This window comes from Hyperolius riggenbachi, chromosome 3 (assembly GCF_040937935.1).
Source record: "Hyperolius riggenbachi isolate aHypRig1 chromosome 3, aHypRig1.pri, whole genome shotgun sequence".
Lineage (NCBI taxonomy): Eukaryota > Metazoa > Chordata > Amphibia > Anura > Hyperoliidae > Hyperolius > Hyperolius riggenbachi.
In genome coordinates, this window is record NC_090648.1 from 239,636,758 (window position 1) to 239,661,218 (window position 24,461).

The 24,461-nt window shown below is 42.0% G+C and overlaps 1 protein-coding gene across 11 annotated transcripts in view; it reads left to right on the forward strand.

The window, feature by feature from the left end:
* Positions 1–24,461, forward strand: part of LOC137561356 (protein phosphatase 1 regulatory subunit 7-like) — a 125,580-nt gene that overhangs the window by 34,390 nt on the left and 66,729 nt on the right. For 10 of the 11 annotated variants that reach the window (XM_068272647.1, XM_068272651.1, XM_068272648.1 and 7 more), the window contains 4 exons: positions 5,297–5,474; positions 7,035–7,067; positions 8,840–8,950; positions 21,458–21,647. In XM_068272647.1, the coding sequence (XP_068128748.1) occupies positions 5,297–5,474; positions 7,035–7,067; positions 8,840–8,950; positions 21,458–21,647 (512 nt within the window). The remainder of the gene's footprint in view (positions 1–5,296; positions 5,475–7,034; positions 7,068–8,839; positions 8,951–21,457; positions 21,648–24,461) is intronic. The other variant, XM_068272644.1, reaches the window with a different exon arrangement.

The window sequence follows — 24,461 nt, forward strand, 5'->3', positions numbered from 1 at the left end:
AGTCTCGCTTCTCAAGAGGGCCTGGGTAATGTCACCACCTCGGGGAGATAAAGATATTTTTTGTAACCCAATCACAGTCCAGCCCTTATAGTCACCCCCATGGGCCTTCAATGCATGCTCAGCCACAGAAGTGAGAGTTTTACCCTCTAACCAGTTTCTTTCAGCCAACCGTATAGTCGACCATTGTTTTTGAATTCGTGCTTTAAGCATATTTTTTGTTTGTCCAATATATAATTGGCCACATGGGCACCGTAACATATAAATCACACCACATGATTGGCAATTGACATATTGTTTCAATCGGTGTATTCTGCCTGTCTTGGGACTAGTAACCATCCTTGTGGTCATCATGAAGGGGCAAATGTTACATCTTCCACACTGGTAGCTACCTCCCGTTTGGACCCTGTTGGATTTTTTTGCCTGAAAGTGACTCCTGGTGAGTAAGTCCTTTAAGTTGGGAGCCCTCTTGGCTGTGATTGAGGGTCTGTCAGGTAAATATTGTGCAATCACAGAATCAGTAGTTAGCACTGGCCAATGCTTCTTAATTATCTCCTGTAGGTGGCTCCAACTGTTATTGTAGGGTGTGCACAACCGTACACATTGGTCCCTCTCTTTCCTTTTTGGGTACAATAATGTCTCTCTCTCTGATCTCCTAGCTCTCCCATATGCCATATCTACCACTCTTTTGGGGTAACCTCTCTCCAAGAATCTTTGTCTTAGGCCACTAGCCTCCTCCTGAAAATCCATTTCTGTGGAGCAGTTCCTCCTGACCCGTAGAAACTGACCTGTTGGAATATTGTTCCGCAGCTGTTGAGTATGAAAAGATGAATAATGAAGGAGGCTGTTGACTGCCGTATCTTTCCTGTACAGCGTACTTCCGATATGACCGTCATCTGTAAAAGATAGATGTAAATCAAGAAAATTGGTGGATTGCCTTGATATAGTTGAGGTCAATACGATATTTAGGGTATTGTTTCCAAGATCCCCCAGATCACCTTTTTAGGATATTTGAAGTGATTTGCTATAATGAACTTGGGGGGCTCTCGTTCTCTTCGGTCTGTTTCACTTGATACACTTTATGGGTGGAAGATCTTTTGTATGTACTGGTTAGTGCACTTATTTACGGAGTATGTTGTTTTTATCACATTGATTATACTTGGAGAGTCATCTACTATGGTAAGTGGTAGATCTCCATCTAGAGGAGGTTGGCACTTTGTAGGCATGTCATGACCGTGGTGAGCGGTCCTTGACATGCCAGATGTGTTATGTGGGGGTCACGCAAGGTGGTTTCATGTACGCATTGTCTTATGTATGCATTCCCTTGATGGGGGGATGTGAGCAATATCCCCAACCACATCTAGTAATTACACTATATTTAATGTGCTATTTCTAGTTACAGATCCATCGGAGGTCTCTGCTCGAGGGATTGGGTACCTTGGTTTCTGATTGGGTGGATCGTGGATGTATCTCTCTGGTGTCCGGGAATACTAATCTGAATATCTGAAATGAATACAGTGTTCGTGTTTATCGAGTTCACACTGTGTCCACACAGCTATATAATCCCCTGGATCTATCTGTTGGCCATATTCTAATAGATCATGTGTTATTATTATTTTTTATTATTTTTTATTTTTCATTATAATGTGAGAGTAAAAGAGAAAAAACTATGTTTGTGACCAATCTGTGATTACATTTAGAGTGAATCATTATTCCATTGTATTGTTCTGTGTAATATGTTCAATTTGGCCATCTTGCTCTTCCAATGTGGAATTTCTATAATTGTTATATGATGAATGAATTGATCCTTCTCCTTTTTTGGAATAACTCCTATTTTAATATTTTATTACTTGGTTCTCTCTTTCTGCCCTATTTTTATCTGTTATTCTCTATTTTTGGGGGGTTAGCAATGATAATTGATTTACCTCATGTAATTAGCCAGTAGGCCACTAGATGGCGCTTATGCGTACATTTCATGCATCTATGCGTATTCCCTTGACTAGATCATGCGTACTTTCATGCTAGGGATGCGTATTTTTATACGCGTGCACCTTTTTTGGCCCCTCTGGGCCACCGTAGATACGGAAGCCGACAGAGTGATCACGTTGCTATGCAACGCGGCGCAATGGAGGCGGTAGCGTGGCCACGCTACACTTGGGCGTCCCCCCTCCCCTGGATTGTATAAATAGGGCAGTTTTGCTGGAACCTTTTAGCTTTGAAAAAGCCACGCTATACGTGGCGAATCGCGATAGCGGCGGTGGGGACCCGTGGAGACACTGTACTGGTAGGATCCTATTCACTGGTTGTTGACCTCACTCTTAATCCCTATACTATTTTCATACAGTCTGTATCTCACTCTATTGACTTTACTACTTGTTCACAAACTGTGATCACTATGTGATTGATTTCTGGTTCTGTCAGGTTCTACACTACTATTTCAGGGGGTTCCTCCCTTCCTGGTGTTATCACACTCTTTCCCCTATTTCATAATATGCAATTGTAATATTTATTCATGCTATTTGCACATGTGTTATTTATGTTTGGTTTTGTATGTGTCACAATATTGATACACGGTCAGTGCCACGTTTATGCTATTTTGAGGTTCTTCAATATTAACACTAGCACTTTGTAATTCCTCCGGTTCTCCGACATTGTGGGTTTATACATTGTCCCCCACCATATTTTAATGGTTTTTAATGTTTGTATTTTCAATAAAGGATGATATATTGCTTACTGATATAGCTGTTTTGGTGCGGTTTCTTTGAGGTCATTGCTTTTCGCTTTTGGTAAAATTAAATTTGGACAAAACTGAGCTAGTGATGCTTAATATCCCAGACCAAGCCGGTAGATTGTTGGCTGAATCTTTAGGAGTTCAGCTCCAACCAAAATACATTAATTATTTAGGTATCTAACTTCCAAAAAATCCTAATGATCTTTACTTGATTAATCATCCCCCCTTGTTTAAGAAGCTGGCCCAAGATCTCTTATTATGGCACAAGTCCCCGTTATCTTTCTCTGGAAGAGTGTTTTCAGGAAGCATTACACCACTGCCACACCTTTTATATTATTTTAGGACGCTCCCAGTTGCTATTTGCGGCAAGAGTGTTCAGCAATTGCAAAAAACAGTGTATTTCTTTCGTTTGGGTTTACAAGTGTCCCAGGGTAAACTCTAAACACTTTCCATCATCCTGAGCTAATGGGGGTTTGAATGTTCCTAAACTAATGGATTATTATTATAAACCACACAATTGACCCAAATAGCCTCTATTAACTCTGAGACTTATTTTACTTTGGGTACAATTGGAGTCCTCTCTTATACACCCTTGGCCTGGTTGAACGTTTTGTGGTCTTGTCTCAAAATTAACCCACAGTTTTGCAGCAATTCTCCCTATACAGCTGATACACTGAGATCATAAAAAGCTAATAGATTTTTGTGGCCTACAATCTGAATGTAGTGGAATGGTGGAACTGTTTCATAACCCTGATTTTCTATCAGGAGAAAAAAGTGATATCTTTAAGTGGTGGCTTAGCTGCAAACTCACTAGAATGGATCATTTTATCTACTCTTTCACCATTATCAATCATAACCAGTTTTGCCAAAAGTTTGACATGCCACAGAGAGAACTCTTTGGAACCCTCCAGGTGTTTCACTTTATTCAGACATTAAAATCTCCTATGAGCACACCGGCCTATACTCCTTTCAAGACTTGGTGTAGAAATACTCAAATTCAGAGCGGTAGGGTTTCCTTCCTATATCTAGCTATCTCTCCTATTGAGGCTGTAACAAAACCAGGGTTTATTTTGGGCTGGGAAGCAGATGCTGGAGTAACTTTAACAGTAGAAACACACTGTTGTTCTATACAGACAACTGGAAGTATGTACTGTTCCATGTTGCAGAATTCCTTTCGCCTTTTGCACTGCTCTTATATGACTTTGCTAAGGTTACACCAAATTAATCCATGCAATTCTGCTTCATATTACACAGGATGTGACCAAATTGGTCATGTAGGGAACATTTGGTGTGGCTGTGATAAAGCTCGCAAGTTTTGGTTGGCAATACATGCCCAGCTAATGGATACCTTTCCTAGCACTTTCTCCTTTGATCCCACTATTTATCTTTTGGAGAACAGGCCGAGGAAGATCTCTAACCATGCTCACAAGTTTGTCAAATAGTAGCAGCTGTATCTAGATGTCACCTAGCAAGACTCTGGAAAGCCTCTTATTTATCCTCCACGGATGTGTTTGATTCGGTGACAAACACTATGGTATCGGAATTTATACTGGCCAAGGCCAATGATGGATTAGACATCCATCATAAAGTGTGGACATACTGGATGCTTAAAAGGACCATCGCCCCCCCCCCCCCGACCCTTTCAAATTTGGACATACCTTGGGCTTCCTCCATTCCTCCGTAGCCTGCGAGGTCCCCGGAATCTTTTGCTGACTCTTGGTCTCGCAGTCGACTCCAGTAATTGGTGACTTAGGGTGAAGTTGCACGTGCGCACCCCCGCTGTACACCTGTCGCTTTATCATGCCAGTTTCTGTAAGCGTGTTGTGCCTGCACGGTTCAGTCTTTAGAGAACCTCGCATGCACAGGAGGCTTACGGCGACCGGCATGATGACGCAATGGGTGCGCAGGAGTGTGTGCATGTGCGACTTCACCCGAAGTCGCTGATTACCAAAGCCGCCTGCAGGTCCAAGAGTGAGCAGAAGAGGATGCCCGGGGACCTTGCGGACTATACCGGTGAAACTTCCAGGTAAGTCCAAATTTTTTTTTTCCTTTTTTTCTTTTTTTTTAATGCCCAGAGTCCCTTTAAGCTTGAAAATATGGGCTTATGGCCTCTTTTGCAGTTTTCGTAATTCTAATTTTAGTTGTAGATGCTAGACTACCTGATTGGACTAGCAAGACCAAAGTTCTATCTGTTGCTTTTCTTTGTCTGTTTAACCACATATTTACTCTATATGTTCATTTTAATCTGTTTGTATATCAAAAAGATGTTATTCATAGTCTACTGTGCTATATTCAGAAAATTTTAGATAGCCTCTGTGAGGACGACTCTTTGCAGTTATATGGCTATGTCTTGTTTTTCACTGTGTGTATATAAAACAAATAAAAATCTTTTGAAACTAAAATGTTTGTAACAGTTAATTGTAGAAAAAAATCTGTACAATTCTACCTACAAAAGGATCACCACAAAATGAGTCCTTGACACTCAGAAGAGAGCATCTGCAATGTTTTATATTGGTTCTTTTATCTGTGAAATATTTGTGTTTAAACATAATAATTTTGTTTTTACAGCTTTTGCCATGGACCATATAATTAAACGTCAGTTTGTGGAAGACCGGTCTACTACACTGGAATCTCTTCCAGTGTCATGGAATGTGAAAGAGTCTGGGCCCTATTATTGTGTAACTATGAAGATGTGTCACATTCATAACTTAGTATTTGATTTTGAATTCGGGTCTTTAGAATCCAGGTAGGAAAAAAAATCTTATTGAAAAATGTATATACCTTAAAACAGTGCTATACAAACAATTTTTAATTACATTTTATTAAAGAGAAATGCCACTTTTGTTGATAAAAACACAGTGCTTTATAGATTACAAGGACTGATAACAAACATGTTCTCAGCTTGCTTACTTTGGTTTATGTATGTATACAGAGCATCAAATTTTGCTGGCAGTCAGTTATTTTGTTTTGGTGTTGAAAATGAGTAGCAGAAGCTGCTGCTCTCTGCAGCTAATGATTCTAATAGTAAGGTCGAGTTTCTGTACGGTCTCATGGCAACATTACTCCAAAAGGAAATATTGTTGCCAAGGCTGCAAAGAAGGTGTAGATTCACAAAAGAATGGCAAACAATGTGTGCAGATAGCACTCGTCATCACAAATGAGCAATTGTGTAAACGACTGAATTTACACACAGGCACGCTGATAGCATCTCCAGCCCTCAGCCTGTGACAAACAGAACATGGCTGCCCTCATTGTATCACAGGAATATATAATCATAAACCTGTTTGCAGCTAGATATGCTGTGTAAACTATCTAAACTTTAGATAAGATATATAGACAAGTTACTTGCTATAGTTAGTTTTTCATCTCTGATCCGCTTTAAAAGATGTTGCGCTATATTGTGAAAAAATTGTTTGTTGTGCAAAATCATTCATGAAAAATCGTTAGGTTGTTATGGGCTTTAGTTATCAAAGATTGAACTATAAATGCTACAATTCATTATGCAGAGTGATAGGAGGTCAGGATAGGAGAAATCACCAGTACTGAGAGCTCTGTTAAAAGAGAGCCCACTATTCGAACTGCTGAACAAAGATACACTGTCATAAATGTTATAGTGGCCTTTCACACAAAACAAAATTTACATGCGTTTTGTATTTTTGCAAAATCATGTTCACTGCACATCTAATGCTAGTGTAATAGTATTGCATTTGACTTGGATTGTTGTACGAATTTTAGGATGCAAATTTTCTATGGAAAATAGCCTGCATGTATGGCCTTTTTTTTTTGCAACAGGCATACCCATACAAGGCAATAAAAATTGTGAATTTTTGCATTCCCATTTGGAATTTACTGCGGCATTTACATGACGGCGATTGGTGAAGGGAAACAAGTGTTCCCCAAGCCACTCGCATTACCTGGAATGAATGGACATGACCCTGATCAGGGACCATGTCCATTCATACTAACAAAAGTAAAAAGTGTACAAAAAAAGAAATAAAAATTGAACACTTTTTGGTAACCCAGGATAGTGTTTGCAGAGCCTATCAGGGAACGAGGAGAGCGTCAGGAGAAGGGGAAGGCTCTGTAGGACCCAGAGCCTTCCCTCTTCTTAGGTGAGCATCTCTTTTTTTTTATTTTTAAAATGGCTTCCGATTCCCTTTAAGTCCCTAAAATAAATTTTTCAATGACTGCACAGTAAGTGCTGAAGGGCTGCTTAATGGGTGCTGGGGGTCTGTCCATGTTGCCTAAGTGTGGAACTTAAGTTTCTCTATCCCAATTAATTATACAGTTTGTATATCTCTTCCAGTAAGAAGTTCTCAGTTACAGCTTTCCCTGAGAAGTAAGTACTATTATGATACAGTATATTAGTTTAACAATATTTGATGCACTGATATGTTTACTAATGTGTGTAAATATTCATCAATTGTATAAAAAGGAAGGGAGGAACAAAGCACCACTAAAGTAATATAACCATATGCCTAGGCGTGCTATGGGCTAAACAGTACTGATAAACAAAGAAAGGAAGAGAAAGCAGCCCTGCAAGCACCACACTAGACTAGTGTATAGAAAATCAATATAAATTCATCTTTATTATGATATCCAAATTATTAAAAACATGTAAAAACAACAACAACATAGGTCTGGGGTCCCAAATATAATAATATATTCCGCAGTAATACACTTGCACTGATAATTCATCAAGTAAATAAATAAATATTAATAATACTGCAGTGCATAGTGTAAACAACAATGGATAAATACAAAAATACAAATACTCTCAAATGCCAACAAAAGTAAGCAAACAATACATACAAAGGCTGGCAATAGGTAACTCTAAAAGTAATGAAGAGACTCCTTGAACGATAAGGTGCAAATGAGCAATGAGGTAGTAAAGGTGCAAAGTGACTATGTGCAACAGGTGAATAAATGTAAAAATACACATACACAAAAATATCAAAATAAACAAACAATACCACAGCCAAAAAAATGGCTGAAAAATGTGTCCATGAGAAAGTGACAGCGTGCATGTGATGCACCAAGGAGCAAAAATGTGCTGAAGGACAACCGCAATACTTACGAGGAGGAAGGCAAGAGAGGAAGGAGGGACCCCAGACTTACATGTAAACATTCATCACTCTCAAAAACACTGCTGCTTTTGGGAACACTTTTAACAACGAGCCCTTCATGGAGCGATTTAAGAGAATGCAATTTTGGACCCTGTATTCCCTGAATTTAATAGATATCTGAATTAAATGGTACACTGATCAGGAAAAAACACCAGGGCAGCCGATAAACCCAATCATTTAGTTGAGAGTACAACAGAGTCCCCGTTATCCAGAACTCAGGAAAACGGAAGTCTCAACTAACCGACACGCCTGAAGGATAGTGGGACTTTCCTTTGGGCGGTTTTCATGACCCGATGCGGATCAAGTCACACTCCGGCTTGCATGCACGGAAGAACCCGGAAAGCCACTAGCAGCCTACTAGGAGGAAAAGGAAGGCTGCTAGACATTGCTGGAGTCTCAGTAAGTATTTAAAGCTGGGGAGAGGGACTTGTGCTTTTTCAACTGGTTGCTCAAGAAAGCACATGTATCCAGCATCAGGCGATCCCCACTGGTGCCAGATAACGGTGACACTGCTGTATTATGGATTTATTCAAATTAACTAATAACATGGTCACGATGAGTCAGCCTTGGAAGAAGCACCATCGAGCGAAGTGGCCGTCAGGCTCCTGCCTAGCATCTAGCACCCACTGACATTGCCTTCACTTGCTTGTATAGTAGGATCAAAGTTTGATGTGTATCATTCTTATCTGTAAGCAACGAACTATACATCACATGAATAAATAGATGCACACTGCAGAGCCAGACTGAATTACTCTTCATTTCTGTCAACGCACGCTGGTCTATTTAGTTCCAGAGCACACAGAGAAAGAGAAGGTGCGTTGAGTGAGAGCTGTCCAGTCACAATACCCCCTGGAAAGATAATGCTGACATTTTCATGCTCCACAACCTTGTACCCTTTATGTTTCTGACACTTCATTGCATACCTAAATATAGGGGAAATTAATATATTTTTGTTATACTGAAACACTGGTCTTATTTTATATAGAATACTTAAAATGGATTTATCTCTGAATGACCTGAATACATTAGAGGAAAACAGCTTTCAGCACTTTCAAAACCTTATGGAACTCAATGTTTCATTTAACTTCCTGAACAGGTAAGACCTTCTATAAACTAACTCTAGTTACAGCAGCTTTTTCTCATTTCAGTTTATGATAAAACTGCATAGCATTGTGATAGTGACTGCATTCATTATTTTCCACAAAAGAAAAGGTTACTTTTAATGCCACTGGAAATAATGATACTTTATTGAAAAAATGTAAAAAAAAAACCAGTTTAGGGTTACCAGAGCCAAAGGACTCTGGTTAATCCAGCATACGTTGTGTGTTGTGGTATAAGTAGATACTTACTGCGGCTTCTCCATTACTCGCCATTCTCCTACACCGAACCCTGTTCAGCTCGCCGCCCCAGTGATGTAACAGACAGGCACAATCGCTCCCCCCACTCCTGCAACCCGGCATGCACGCGCCACTGTACTGCAGTACATGCTGTGAAGAAGCGCTGGCCAGGATGCAGGAGCGTCTATACTGGCTCTATACTGGCCTGGACTCTCCTCCAGCCCTTGCTTTGTGCGGTCTCTGTGTATGAAAATAGGACTAGTGGTCTTACCTGGCTTCATGTTGTCCAGATGTTGCTTAAAGAGACTCTGAAGCCTCCCCAAAAAATCAGGGTTTACTTTAAAAACCTCTTTAACATAATGTCCCCTCCTAAAACGCCGCATCCCCACGGCTGAAAACTCAATCACCCCAAACTGCCTGGGCAAAAATCCACAGTTTTCCTGGTCATGGATTTTGCTGCCCGGGGAGCCAGAGCTTTAGGCTGGTGCTCTGCCTCCATGCGCGTCAATCAGCGCTGATCGCCACCTCTCCCCTCTACCTCTCAGTGAAAGAAGATCCGCACTGATGGACTCGTGTAGGGGCAGAGCTGCAGCTCAAAGCTCTGCCTTTATGCGGAAGGAGCCCCGCGATGTGCCACAGGGTGTTGGGGGTGATTAATTGAGTTTTCAGCCTCAGGGATGCGGCGTTTTAGGAGGGGCAATTATGTTAAGGAGGATTGTAAAAGTAAAAACCTGCTTTTTTGGAGACTTAAGAGTCTTTAAGATCATGCAGTAGTTATCCAGATTTGACTTTATTTGTGGAGGCCTGATGAAGGGTCTATCCCGAAATAAGTCGACGTTGTTGCTTCAATATTTACAATTGCACTAATCTTGATGTTAATCACTGCTGTATGTTTGCCATTCTCAGCTATGGAATATGCTTCTTGAAGGATACCTTTTATGAATATTTTGCACGACTTTTGTCTTCAATAAAGACTTTTTGTATTTTTGCATATAAACCTTTTTGAGTTTCTTCAGTATCTTTTATACATATCCTTGTATTGTTATAAAGTTCATGTTGGTGTTGTGGCACACCTCTAAGGATATTGGCTTCAATTCATCAAGCATTACCGCATTCGGTAATGCTGAAAACAGCTGACTTAACGGAGCACTTTCGAAAATGTTAATTCATCAAAGCTGTTACCGAATGAGAAGCTGAAATGACAGAGCAATGAGATAAATTACCGACATGTGCTCAACACATGTCAGCAAATGTCAGTAAATGTTAATTCATCAAGGTTACCACATTCGCTAACACATTCGGTGATTATCTCCAGCTCTCCCCTGTCGTTACAGGCTTCGAAAGCCTTCTGTGTGAATGTTTCCATGATTAGCAGGAGCAGGCAGCCAATAGAAACAGCCCCTGTTCTCCTGCAAGTGCCGCTGATAGGTGCTGATAGGTCACACAGGCTTCTCCACACAAGCTTCCAGACCCACCAGGCAGTGAGCAGAGAGAACGGTGGTGTAACCCTTTGAGTCCCTGTTTGAATATGCAAAGATGCAAGTGGTGAAATCACCAAGCATGGCATTTGTAATGTCTCCAGGAAGTTTATCTACGTTGTGGCAAATAAGTAAAATGTTAAGAAACACTGATGGACAGATTCAGAGCAGCAGAGGCAGTATAAGGAACAGTAAATATAACACGTTTACATGTAAAGGGATGTCTGGATGCCTTCTATTGTTATCAGCTTGTAACAACACAGAGACATTCCAAGCTGCTCTGCAACACTTTGCTGTTATCCAACAGCCTTTGATGAACTGAAGCCGTAGTACTTCGGTAACTTAACGAACCTCTACCACACATGGGAAAATATTGATGAATTAGCACAGTGAAGTGTAAAATACCGAATGCAGTATTTTAAGGACTGGGATTTTGTTATCGAACACCCTTTGATGAATTGAAGCCATTGCCTTTCATATCTCCAACTATGCAGAACAAAGTGCCAATATGCCAGAGAGCTAAATATAAACATATCAACCACCACAGAAACCCCATAGAAAAGATAGTAGATATGTGAGAAAGTAACCATAGATAAAGTAATAAGCCAGAAAAGACAATTACCTAAGATGGTGAGTGTCCAAGTATGACACTTACTGGAACGTACAAGATCGTCCTGTAGATCCGCCCCAGGGTGTGTGTTAAGAAGGATCAAATTGTCTAATGAGCGCCCCGGAATTAACAACTAATCGGTAACCAGCTAAGTAAGTAAAGCGGCCGCCGCGTGTATGGTTGGAACGCACGCTGACTGGATCTTGGATGCAGAAGACGGGAGTCGCGGCGTCAACCAATGAAACGCGATGGGTGGGAGTAAAGAAACACGTGGGCTAGTAATAACAAGTTGGGCGGGAGCAGTGCTCATCGCCATATGATGACGGCGCTATATATAAGCAGAGTAGCAAAATATACATGCGTACCATCGTGCGCATAGCAAATGCTATGCAACAAAGTGAGGTACTATGCTGCCCTCCAGTGGTATAAAATTATATGGCAGGCTGGAAACCAAACCAAAGCTCTGCTCATATGTAATCATAATGCTCACAAATAGGTGCACATTACCGGAAGGTCACATGCAACAAAACCTAATGATATCTAAAGGGGATTTCTAAAATAATAGGACCAGGGGGGCCAAGACTCTGTATTGAGGGCAACAAAAAGTGAGTTATATAGAAACCCAAACCTCATAACAAATAAATCAGAATCAGAATCAGAATGGCTTTATTGGCCAAGTGCGACAGGCGCCGCACCCGGAATTATTTGTGAACACAAGGCATATTGGCAAGTGACAAACAGTGCGAATAACACTACACATAGTACAATTAATAAAGAAACATTGCAACATATTGGCAAGTGACACACAGTGCAAGTAACACTACACATAGTACAATTTATAAAGAAACATTGCAACAGAGCAATGACACATCGAGCGGTTGTCATCATATAATGCAATGGTGTATACAATATTATGCAAAGATGAACATGTCATCCTATGGGCGCGCGTTCGTACGCTAGTGCCCCGAGGTTCTGAAGGGGCTTAGGAGATGACATTTGGGAGAGGGTCTGAGTTAAGGAGACATTTGGGAGAGGGTCTGAGTTAAATAAAAAGTCCTAAACTATAAAGGGTGGCTTGTATAACCCCACATTACAGATTACATGAAGAACGGGGTGCTAGTCCAGGACAATCTCCACAAAGTGGACCTCAAGCAAAAAAAGAACCCACGGGTATGCATCCAGGCCACCAGTACAGAGCAGATGGGGGAGGGAAGTGGGGGAGGAGGTAGGGGGAAGAGAGCCATGGCTATGCTATGAGGGTTAACAGATCCCCAAAGGTAGAGAAGGATAAATAGTAACCTGGGAATTTAGTTCCAGGGATGGGGGGGGGGGGGGAGGGAGGGAATTAGACATATGTTCCTAAACATTGTCATATGTTCCTATTGTAGTCTATGGCCAATGAGGAGGGGACCAATTAACTTTGTATGTTTTGGGGATGTGGGAGGAAACTGGAATACCCAATGGAAACTCAAAGACAAACATGGGGAGAACATACAAACTCTGTACAGATAGTGACTTGCCTCAGATTTGAATTGGGGAAGTATTTATAGATAAGTCGAGAAAATAAATTGTACTTTATTATTATGCTGGCCTGTGTTTTAAATGGGCACACTTGTGAAATGATTACAATTTAAGTATTAGTTGTGAAAAAAACTGCAAGAGAGGTGCCTGTGGGAAAAGGGCCGGCCTTAGGTTTCAGAGCACCCTGAGCAAAACCTGAAATTGGTACGCCCCCCCCCCCCCCCCTTTGCACAGGTGCATACACACATGCACGCACACAGGCCCTTATACAGCACCAACAATTTGCACCGCTCGTTATAGCAAAGGTGCGTCCCTCAGTATAAGTAGGTAGGTAGCTAGGTATAGTTGCCCTCAGTATAGGATCTCATGTGTAGGTGCCCTCAGTATAGGTAGCCAAGCATAGGTAGTAAAGTTTCCACAGTAAAGGTAACTAGTATAGTAGCCCTCAGTATAGGTAGTATACTTGCCCCAGTATAGGTAGCTAGTATAGTTGTCCCCAGTATAGGTAGTTGTTACGCTTGGAGTTATATTCTCCACGGTCAGCACACAATGCGGATTCTGACGTGAAGGAGGTACACACGCTAGCACAAGGAACCAGGATATCCCCAGTTTAGTGGAGGAGAGGACTGACTCCCGTAGGAGATGTGGCGCACAGAGCAGGCGTAGATCCGAACAACCACAAACAATACTTAAATACAATGGATACGATATTCCTAGCGTATTACAATTACAGCTATCAATGAAGCTACAAATGACTGACTAACATATGTATATATTGGCGATGAACCGATATATAACATAAGCAAGGAACGCTAGCTAGGAACTGGAATATTACAAGAAACAGGACTTCGAAGGATTCGCCACTTCCACGCAGAAGTGAGCGCAATCCACACAAGGCAACAGGAACAGGACTAGGAGGGACCCGCCACCCCCACGCAGAAGCGAGCGCAATCCACACAAGGCAACAAGAACAGGACCAGGAGGGACCCGCCACCTCCACGCAGAAGCGTGTGCAATCCACACAAGGCAACAGGAGCAGAACTGAGCTAACTAAGCACGGGTGATCACGATACGCGCAACCTACCGAAATGTGCTGGAAGCTGACTGACTGAACACAGGATATAAAACAGTTCGTGTACGTATATATCAGCGACACTGATGTATTAACGTAACACAAATACAAGGAAAATAACAAACGCGCTAGTATGTGTATATATTGGCGATGAACCGATATATGATGCAAGACTAGCAAAGTAGCAATTACTGATAACAAGAGCTGAACTGGAAGGACTCACTGACCCCTTCGCAGGAGTCAGTGCAGTCCACACGAGATCTAGGAACGGGGGGCCTCGGACAGAGTAACAGACTGAATCTGAGACTATGATAGCCCATGGAGCACTGCAGGAAGCAGTCCTTTATACAGAGGTCATCCAATGGGAGCAGACATGCAGATTCCCACACAGGTGAATGGTAATCAATCACAAGCTGACAGCAGGAAAGGGCAGACAATGATATGCAGCCTGCAAGAAAGGAATTGAAGCTCCATTGCAACAGACAATGTTTGTTTTCACAAAAGCATATTAACCTGACATTAACTTCAGAGCGACTGCAGATGGAATCAACGCTCAGTGTAAGCACACGCAAAACTATGCGAGCAAATGCACGCAAAGAAATCAAAAACTGCTTGTCTTCAGTAAAACTGCAACCAGCAGTACATGCTGCAGAAGTGATCATAACAGGTAGTATAGTTGCCCCAGTATAGGTAACTAGTATAATTGCTCCAGAATAGGTAGCTAATATAATTGCCATCAGTATAGGTAGTATAGTTGTCCCCAGTATAGGTAGTATAGTTGCCCCAGTATATGTAGGTAGTATAGTTGCCCCAGTATAGGCACTATAGTTGTCCCCAGTGTAGGTAGTATAGTTGCCCTCATATAAATAGCTAGTATAGTTGCCCCCATATAAATAGCTAGTATAGTTGCCCCCAGTGTAGGTAGTATATTTGTCCCCATATAGGTAGCATCGTTGCCCCCCAGTGTAGGTAGTATATCTTTCCCCATATAGGTAGCATAGTTGCCACCCAGTGTAGGTAGAAAATTTGTCCTCATATAGGTAGCATAGTTGCCCCCCAGTGTAGGCAGTATATTCATCCCCATATAGGTAGCATAGTTGCCCCCCAGTGTAGGTAGAATATTTGTCCCCATATAGGTAGCATAGTTGCCCCCCAGTGTAGGCAGTATATTCGTCCCCATATAGGTAGCATAGTTGCCCTCAGTGTAGGTAGTATAGTTGCCCCCATATAAATAGCATAGTTGCCCCCCAGTGTAGGTAGTATATTCGTCCCCATATATGTAACATAGTTGCCCCCCCAGTGTAAGTAGAATATTCATCCCCATATAGGTAGCATAGTTGCCCCCCAGTGTAGGTAGTATATCTGTCCCCGTATAGGTAGCATTGTTGTCCCCAGTCAGTCCCCCCCCTTCTGCGTCAGCGGGCCAGGCAGAGAATGACTCACCTGACTTCCACGTTCCAGCACTGACGTCACTCTTCTCTCCCTGCTTCCGCTCCATCTGTATTTAGAGCAGGGCTACAAGAAAATGGCCACTGATGTCCGCATTTTTATGGATATCGACGACCATTTTCTTGTAGTCCTGCTCTAATTACATATGGAGCGGAGGCAGGGAGAGACAGTGGGACGGCAAGGGGCGACCGTGCGCATGCGCCCTTGAAAGTTGGTGCCCTGAGCTCAGGTCAAAGGCCGGCCCTGTGTGTGCAGTTCTTCCAGCATGGAGAGCTGGGATTTATTGTGTGATCTTCAGAGGCTCTGCACAGCACACAGGAACTGTAGAAGCCGTTGGGTTAAACCAGCGACAAACTCAGAGGGAGGATTAGAGATGGGAGAACAAATTTCTATGTTAACCAAGCAGTTTAGACTCCCCTGTAAGCAGTGTAACATGCCACTGGAGCTGTGAGAAAGCCAGAGCCTGTCAGTAATAGAATTACATCCCATTAAGTAAAGGATAGAAATAATTAATGTTCATGTATGTTTTAGACGCTTTTGTTAAAGGTGCTTTTTATGCCAGTTACTTAATTTAATATGATGTCACTCTTTGTCTAGAAGGCCTAGCCATTAATGTACAAAAATTAAAAAAGTTCCAATAGAACCTGTCCCTATCCATCAGGGGCACTTAGGGTCTGCTAACCCGGTAGACTAAGGAGTTGCTAATAGCAAAGAAACACTGACCGGATAAATTAATCCATCCATATATATGTATGCGAGATAGCTACACCCCACTGAAACAGTACGTGGGGGATCAGCAAAGACCCTTGCATTTAACATAGAACTGTCAGGTCTGCGGAGCTTACCTCCGCTGCAACGGCCAGCAGCGTGTCTGCAACTTCCGGGTCGGCTGGCCGCGTTGCTATAGATGACGTCAGCGGCTCTCCAGCGGTGCCTCAGTCGCGTGACACACAGAGTGAAAGAGGGTGGACGCACACGCTGTCAGCATCGCACCTCTTATGCTCTGAGGAAACGTGTCAGCTGACCGGCTGTTAGCTGACACGCCCGGCTCCAGTTCCGGATTCTGATTGGCTGAGCAGGTTTGGGGCGTGGTGATCTGCTTACCCAGGCTTCTTAAGCTCTGGTCTGACATTCACTCACTGTCTGCTCTAGCTAACACTTTGCAGTGAAGGCTTCAGACCTTAGTCCGTGTGTGGCTTGAACCGGCAGGGCCCCGGGGATTCCATACTAGATCAGCTAATATTATATTGATTACTTCTTGTTTGACTTCTGCCTGTTTCTCTGACTTCTCTTTGCCTGCCGATTCTGTACCTTTGCCAATCTGATCTGTTGCCGACCTCTGCCTGATTACTCACCTAGATATTGCCTGTCGATTCTGTATCTTTGCCAATCTGATCTGTTGCCGACATCTGCCTGATTACTCACTTTGATTTTGCCTGCCGATTTTGTACCTTATCTGTCTGATCTGTTGCTGACCCGATTGTTTGACCATTCTCTGTACCTGTATTCAGTGTTAGTACTGCCTTCTACTGACACTGTCTGTAGATACTTCCTTCTCCTGGGAACGTCTAATAACTGTCTGTCTGCTAGTGTTCCCACACACTAGCAGATCGTTACAAGAACCAACCGATCACCTGTGGTCATCTCTCCTAATAAATTAATTTATCCGGTCAGTGTTTCTTTGCTATTAGCAACTCCCTAGTCTAACGGGTTTGCAGACCCTAAGTGCCCCTGGTGGATAGGGACAGGTTCTATTGGAACTTTTTTATTTTTTGTACATTAATGGTTAGGCCATCTAGGCAAAGAGTGATATTGTCTATTTACCATAATTTTGGTAGTGTAATAACTTAATTTAATATTCAAATTTTAATTATTTTGCAAAGAAGTTTCTATTTCAGCTGAAAAATCCTATTTAAAATACACTTTCTCTGTTGGAATTAGACCACACGCATCACACCACTATGGATAAGCAGATATATTATTTCAAGTAATTGCCTAAAGCTCTAGAAAGCTATGAAACAAGTTGTAACTCTAATTCAGCATTTATGAATACACCTTGCATCACAATTCCATTACAGTATATGATCTAACAACACACAAGTGATTTTTTTTACCCTGATTTGTTGAGTTATTGAACCTTGTTATGCTTAATGAAAACATTTTGTAAAGAAAAAGAATTGCAGCTTAATTATACTACAGGGTTTTTCTTTTTTCATTTTGCATAACCTTTTAATGCACAATTCATTTAAAGTGAACCTGAACTTGGAACTGTTCTGCTCTAAAAGATACACAACAGCATAATAACCTTTAAACAAAAAACATTTCTTTGTTACATCTGATACAAATCCCAAAAATAAATCTGAACAGTTTCTACTTCCTGATTCATGGAAGCAGACATATTGTTTACAGCCTGTATTTTCAAATTAGGTTATCTGCTTAGCTGCATAGGTGGTCATGTGACACAGAGGGGAGATCGAATCACAACTAGTGATTAGATACAAATGAGGGGGAATTACAAAATAGTGCCTGAACTTACGCTGTAAATGTGACTTTTACCATAATTTTTTAATTTAAAAAATGAGTTAAGGGGTGCTGGTAGTGAGTCAGTCAGACAATTGGAGTCAGGGTGACACTGACTAACCCAGCACACAGAACTTAATTGGTACCCTGGTCTTTATCAGAGCACTCTGTATGGGATCATCAACAAGCAGCCTAATGGCAGAGAGACAGGCAGAAGGCAGTAATCAGTGGTCAAGTTCAGGCTGGGGTCGAAGCAAGCAACAGTCAATCAGTAAAATTCCGGTAGAGGTTAAAGAGAACCTGTACTGAGTAAAAATATTTAAAATAAACACATGAGGTAACTTCAAATGAACATTACATAGTTAGCTTGCCTTCAGTTCCTTTCAGAAGCGCACCATTTTCTTCTGACAATAATCCCTTCCAGTTCTGACAATATTTTGTCAGATCTGAAATATATCAGTTGCTGTCAGTAAAATATCCGTTGCTCTCAGTTATAGCTGAAAGGAAAACTGATGTACCAGGTAATGTTATGTTTCCCTATGGCTCAAGTGAGCGATGTTACAGTTTAACTGTGTGCTGACCAGAAAGCTGTTATGGGTAATGGCCATTTTCAAAATGGAGGACGGAAAATGCCCTTGATCACAGTGAACAAACAGGACGCGGGACAGGAGAAAGACACTGGGGAGTAGACTACATGGACGGTAAGTATGACTTGTGTATGCTTATTTTTACTTTTAATTTTCAGTTCAGGTTTTCTTTAAAGAAGAAGACAGGTGACAGGCAGGCAGTAGTCTTCGTACATGCAGAGGTTAGAAACAGGAATAGTAAATCAAACAGAAGCAAGCAATCCAGGGCCAGCAATGAGAACAGGAATAAAGTCACAGGTAATCACCATTAGATGTTTAAACATGTACATGTAATTAAAGCGCTGGGAAATGTGGATTCAGGGGGAAGCCAAAAAACAGTTCACCCTGGTCCTGCAAAAGTCCGGGTAGTGTTAATTACTATACTTCCTCCAGGCAGCTATCACTGGCTGCCGAATTACGCTGTTTTTATCTTAATTTATTGGCGGTGCCCAAATTACTGACGGAGTGCCACTATAGCTGTGATTCCCATTACGGCCTATAGCGGCACCTGTTGCGCCCAAATTTCCAGTGCCATTTTTCCTGATTCAATTTAAACATAGAGCACTGTTTCCCATGAGTTTTATTTGGTACCATAGTCCTTCCATTTAATTAGGTACTGAAGATGACAATCTAGACAGGACCCATGTGGGTCAGAGAGAATTAGGCTTCTCTGACCTTCACTCGTGGATCAACTTATAGCACAAGGTTTGTCAGATCTTTTAAAGATTCTGGTATTCTCAACTGTGCCACTTCATACTTGAGCTGTTCAGAGAGGGCTAAATGAAACTGGTAATTTCTAGTGTATCCTGGCTTTATCTTTTATCAGCCACTGCCTGGAGAGTAGATTCTGCAGTGCCTGTGTAGTGGAGATCATCATAGGTATTAGCCAAGGCATTCAATAAATTTGCAACATCAGCTACTGAATCAACTCATTGCACTATGAGTTCATAAGAACAGGTCTGAGGTTTCCTTATATGTAACAAGATGCCCGTACCTAGCTTGACTCGCCCTTCTTAAAAAGGGTTGGGTTGGAGGGAAAGGTATAAAAAGAAAAAACTGAAAAATGCTTTGAACTTGCTCCAGCCACCATAAAGAGGTCTGGGAAAGGAGTCTTGGGTTCCCGTGGAACCAGGGGTGTAGCAATAGCCATACCAGCCATAGCAGCTGCTATGGGGCCCTGGAGCATAGGGGGCCCAGTGGGTACTTAATGTATTCACCATAAACTTTTTGTGTTTCTCCACCCTCTGACTTTGTCTCAGTGCCCATGAACTATGTGCAGTTTTGATTGCACGATAATGTAAATTGGCGAATTAACTCATATCCATAGGGTAGGGGCAATTGGCATTGCTTAAGAGTGCCTACATCTGAGGGCCTCATGAAAGTTTTGCTATGGGGCTCTATGATCTCTAGCTAGGCCACTGCGTGGAACACATAATGCCGCAGGTAAAACAAAATGACCCGTAGCAGTTGTTGCAAGATTAGGATGAATACAATACTGCAGCTGGAAGTAGCCCTTTTGAAAAAAACAAGTTTTTAGTTTGTCTATTAGATGACACATTTCTGTCTATGATGGAACTTTCTCCAGAAGCCTGGACAATGTCAGGAAATTGACCTGAGGTGTTTGTGATGTGAATTCATTGGGGTTGTGGAATCTGACACCCTAGTCTTTACCAAAGCGCCTCAAATGGGATGGGATGATGGGCAACCAATCAGCTTTGTGGCTGGAACCACCTTGTGGCCTTCCCCAGGATTGCCTTATCAGAAGTGACAGGAGACTGGAGGTTTCAATACACAGACAGCAGGCAGAAAGTAATGAATGGTAGTAATGGCAATACATGGTAATAATGGTAGAAATGGTAATAAATACTGAGGTAAAGGAATAAGGCAGACAAATGGTAGTCAGGCTCAGGCAGAAGTCAAGGCAGCAGACAATCTGTAGTTGGGTTGAGGCAGGTAATGAGTAATTGTTAGTCTGATACAGGCTATAGTCAACAACAGGAACAGATCAAGCATCTCTGCTGTCATCTCTGCTTAGTAAGAAAAAAAGTATAAATAAAAAACAATGCAGTAGTGAGCTGTACAATTCTTTTTCTAATAATCTCAGCCTTAGCCTGGACTCTCACATTTAAAGAGAAACTCCGACCAAAAATTGAACTTTATCCCAATCAGCAGAGATGTGGCGAACGGTTCCCGAACCGTTCGCCGGCGAACATCTCCAAATCCCTGGGGCTCTTACTACTTCCGGGTCGCACTGACCCGGAGTAGTACGCCTGCATTGCCCGGCGGAGCGTTGCCGGGCACTTTCTGCGCGTGTGCGTGAGACGTCATGCAGAGAGTGCCCGGCAACAAGAGCGCGATCTAGGACGCGCTCAGCCGGGCAGCGCAGACGTACTACTCCGGGTCAATGCGACCCAGAAGTAGTAAGAGCTCCAGAGATGTTCGCCGGGCGAACAGTTCGCCACTTCTCTACCAATCAGTAGCTGATACCCTCTTTTACATCTTTTACATGAGAAATCTATTCCTTTTCACAAACAGACCATCAGGGGGTTACTGTATGACTGATATTGTGGTGAAACCCCTCCCACAAGAAACTCGGAGTACCGAGGTACTCCTGGCAGTTTCCAGTCTGTGAACCTTGTTGCATTGTGGGAAATAGTTGTTTACAACTGCCAAAAAAGCATGCAGCAGCTACATCACCTGTCAACAGTAAAAATGTCACCATGTAATAAATGTCAGAATGTAAATCAGGGATTTAAAAGATTTTACAATGAGCAAACACTGACTAAATCATTTATACATAATTATTGTAAAAATGAAGCCCCTTTTTATTACATTATTTTCACTCTTTAAGTAAAGTGCTAACATTTTGTTTCAAGGGTGTTTATTGATGAAAATCAAAAGTGTTTAGCAATGAAAGAAAACATGATAAACCCCACAAAGTGCTAACATTTAATAACAATAATAAACTTTTCTGTTTGATTACTATTTAGTGTTCCTGGCCTCAGAGTTCTGCCTAATCTCATTGTTGGAGACCTAAGCTACAATGCCATAAATGAAATGGAAGAGTTTACGACATGCACACAACTGAGTACACTTAATGTGTCCCATAATACAATTAGAAGCATAAAGAGCCTGCCAACTCTTGCACATCTAACCAAGTTGCACTTGAACTCTAATAAGGTACGTAATGAGACATTGTATATGTAAAGCAATATAGTATATTGTTATGAAGACTCTCATAGAATAACCTGGGGCGTCTACCACAGCGACTCAGTTTCATTTTTGGAGACTGATCCAGTCGATGGCCACTGCACCCGTGCGGCCCTGGCCGAGCGCGTCCTTGATCACACTCCTGTCGGCAGGAGTGTCCTGCTCATGTGCAGTACGAGAATGCGTGATCGAGGAGGTGCGCTTCCAGGGCCGCACAGGCGCAATAGCCATCTACTGGCACAGTCGTCAATAATGAAACTGATTCGCTGCTGGGGACCGCAGGATTGGTTTGTCCTGGCACGGGCACAGGGTGGCTGCAGGGGGCTGACAGAAGTTAAACTGGTTTTTTTTTTGTTTTCTTTTTTTTAATTGCTTTAGGCTCTCTTCACTTAAAGAGAAACTCCAACCTAGAATTGAACTTTATCCCAATCAGTAGCTGATACCCCCTTTTACATGAAAAATATAATGCTTTTCACAACCAGACCATCAGGGGGCACTGTATGACTGATTTTGTGCTGAAACCCCTCCCACAAGAAGCTCTGGGACCGCGGTACTTTTGGCAGTTTGTTACAATGTAACAAGGTTCACAGACAGGAAATAGCTGTTTACAGCTGTCTCTAACAGCCAAAACAGCTAGAAGCGGCTACATAACCTTGAGCAATGAGCAAACACTGACTAAATCCTTTATACATAATTATGGTAAAAATGAAGCACTTTTTTTACTACATTATTTTCACTGGAGTTCCTCTTCAAAGAGGAACTCCAGTGAAAATAATGTAGTAAAAAAAGTGCTTCATTTTTTACCATAATTATGTATAAATTATTTAGTCAGTGTTTGCTCATTGTAAAATCTTTCCTCTCCCCGATTTACATTCTGACATTTATTACATGGTGACATTTTTACTGTGGGCAGGTTATGTAGCTGCTCCTAGCTGTTTTGGCTGTTAGAGACAGCTGTAAACAGCTAATTCCTGTCTGTGAACATTGTTACATTGTGGCAGTTTGCCCAGAGTACCGCGGTACTCAGAGCTTCTTGTGGGAGGGGTTTCAGCACAAAATCAGTCATACAGCGCCCCCTGATGGTCTGTTTGTGAAAATCATTATATTTCTCATGTAAAACGGGGTATCAGCTACTGATTGGGATAAAGTTCAATTCTAGGTTGGAGTTTCTCTTCAAGCCTATCTGAACGAGTATTATTGTCCAGATAGGCGCAGCTAAAGGCAAACTGGACAAGTATTCTCATTCAGTTTGCAAGCGGTGGTACCCGCCAGGTCATGTTGGCTGCAGCTCTGCGCACCCCGGCGGTTTTCCATTTTGGCGGTTGGAGAAGACAAGCAAAGCTTCCCGGAAACAGACGCAGTGCCTGTAATGAATGGACATGACCCCATTCATAAGAATGAATGTGCATGGACAGGGAAAAAACACATTCTGGTAATGCAGGAAGTGTTTATATTACCATCTAGTGGTGAAAAGTTAACTTACACTGCACAGATTTTATTTATTTAAAAACAATTAATAAAATTAAATCACTTCCAAAGCCCCCTCCCCAGTTACCAAGCAAACAAATGAAAGAAAAAAGAAAAACATAAAAAAAAATCCACAATTAGTTGCCTTAGAGACTTAACTTTTTATAAATATGTATGTCATGATGGTATATTACTGTTATTGTAGTACATAAGGGCTTACAATTGATGTGACACAAAGGAAAAAACACAGAAAAAAATACAACTTTATTTCCAAATAATATATTGTCGCCATACATTGTACTAGGAACATAATTGAAATGTTGTGATAGCCAGCACTAACAGGCAAATAAAACGGGTTGGTTTTATTTATAGTAGCATTGCTTATTTTAGAACTAGTGGGTGGAATTGAAGAAATAGTGTATTTTTTCTTTTTTTGTGTGTATTCCCCCAAAAATGCATAGAAAATAAAGTAATTACTGAAAACAAGTATCGCTCACAAAAAGCTTAATTTGTGGTGAACAAAACAAGATATAGATCAATTTCGTGTGATGAGTAGTGATAAAGTTATTTGCGAATAAATGGGAGAGGCGCTGACGGGAAAATTGCTTCCGTCCTAAAGGTGGAAACAGCTTCAGGCAAAAGTGGTTAATATATTCCAGGCCATCTAGGAATAACCAACATGTTTAGTACCTTGAAACACACTAACAGATGTTCATCAATTGGCAGTATTCTACAATAATGTTTCTCAACATTATTATAGTATGTACTCCTTTACATACAGGTATCCCATACCCCTTGACACATACATTTGTTAGGACTACTCCATAATTATGTATAAATGTTTTCCTTAACCCCCTTGCCGCTCCAATCCTGACGGCAAGGGGGCGGCGCAGCACTTATTTTTAATTTATTTTTTTGTAATTCATGTAGCTAACCTAGCGCTAGCTACATGATAGCCGCTGACAAGCGGCATTCTCCTATACACATCAATCGCCGCCGGCGATCTTTGCAAGCAGGAAATCCCGTTCAGAACGGGATTTCCTGCAGGGCTTCCCCGTCGCCATGGCGACGGGGCGGGATGATGTCACCGACGTCATGCACGTCGGGACGTCAGAGGGAATCCCGATCCACCCCTCAGCACTGCCTGGCACTGATTGGCCATGCTGCACAAGGGGTCTGGAGGGGGGGGGGGGCGGCGCGGCGGGTAGCGGCACGGCGGGTAGCGGCGAAACGGCGGCGAGGGGCGGCGATCGGGATATGCACGCAGCTAGCAAAGTGCTAGCTGCGTGCAGTAAAAAAAAATTGTGAAAATCGGCC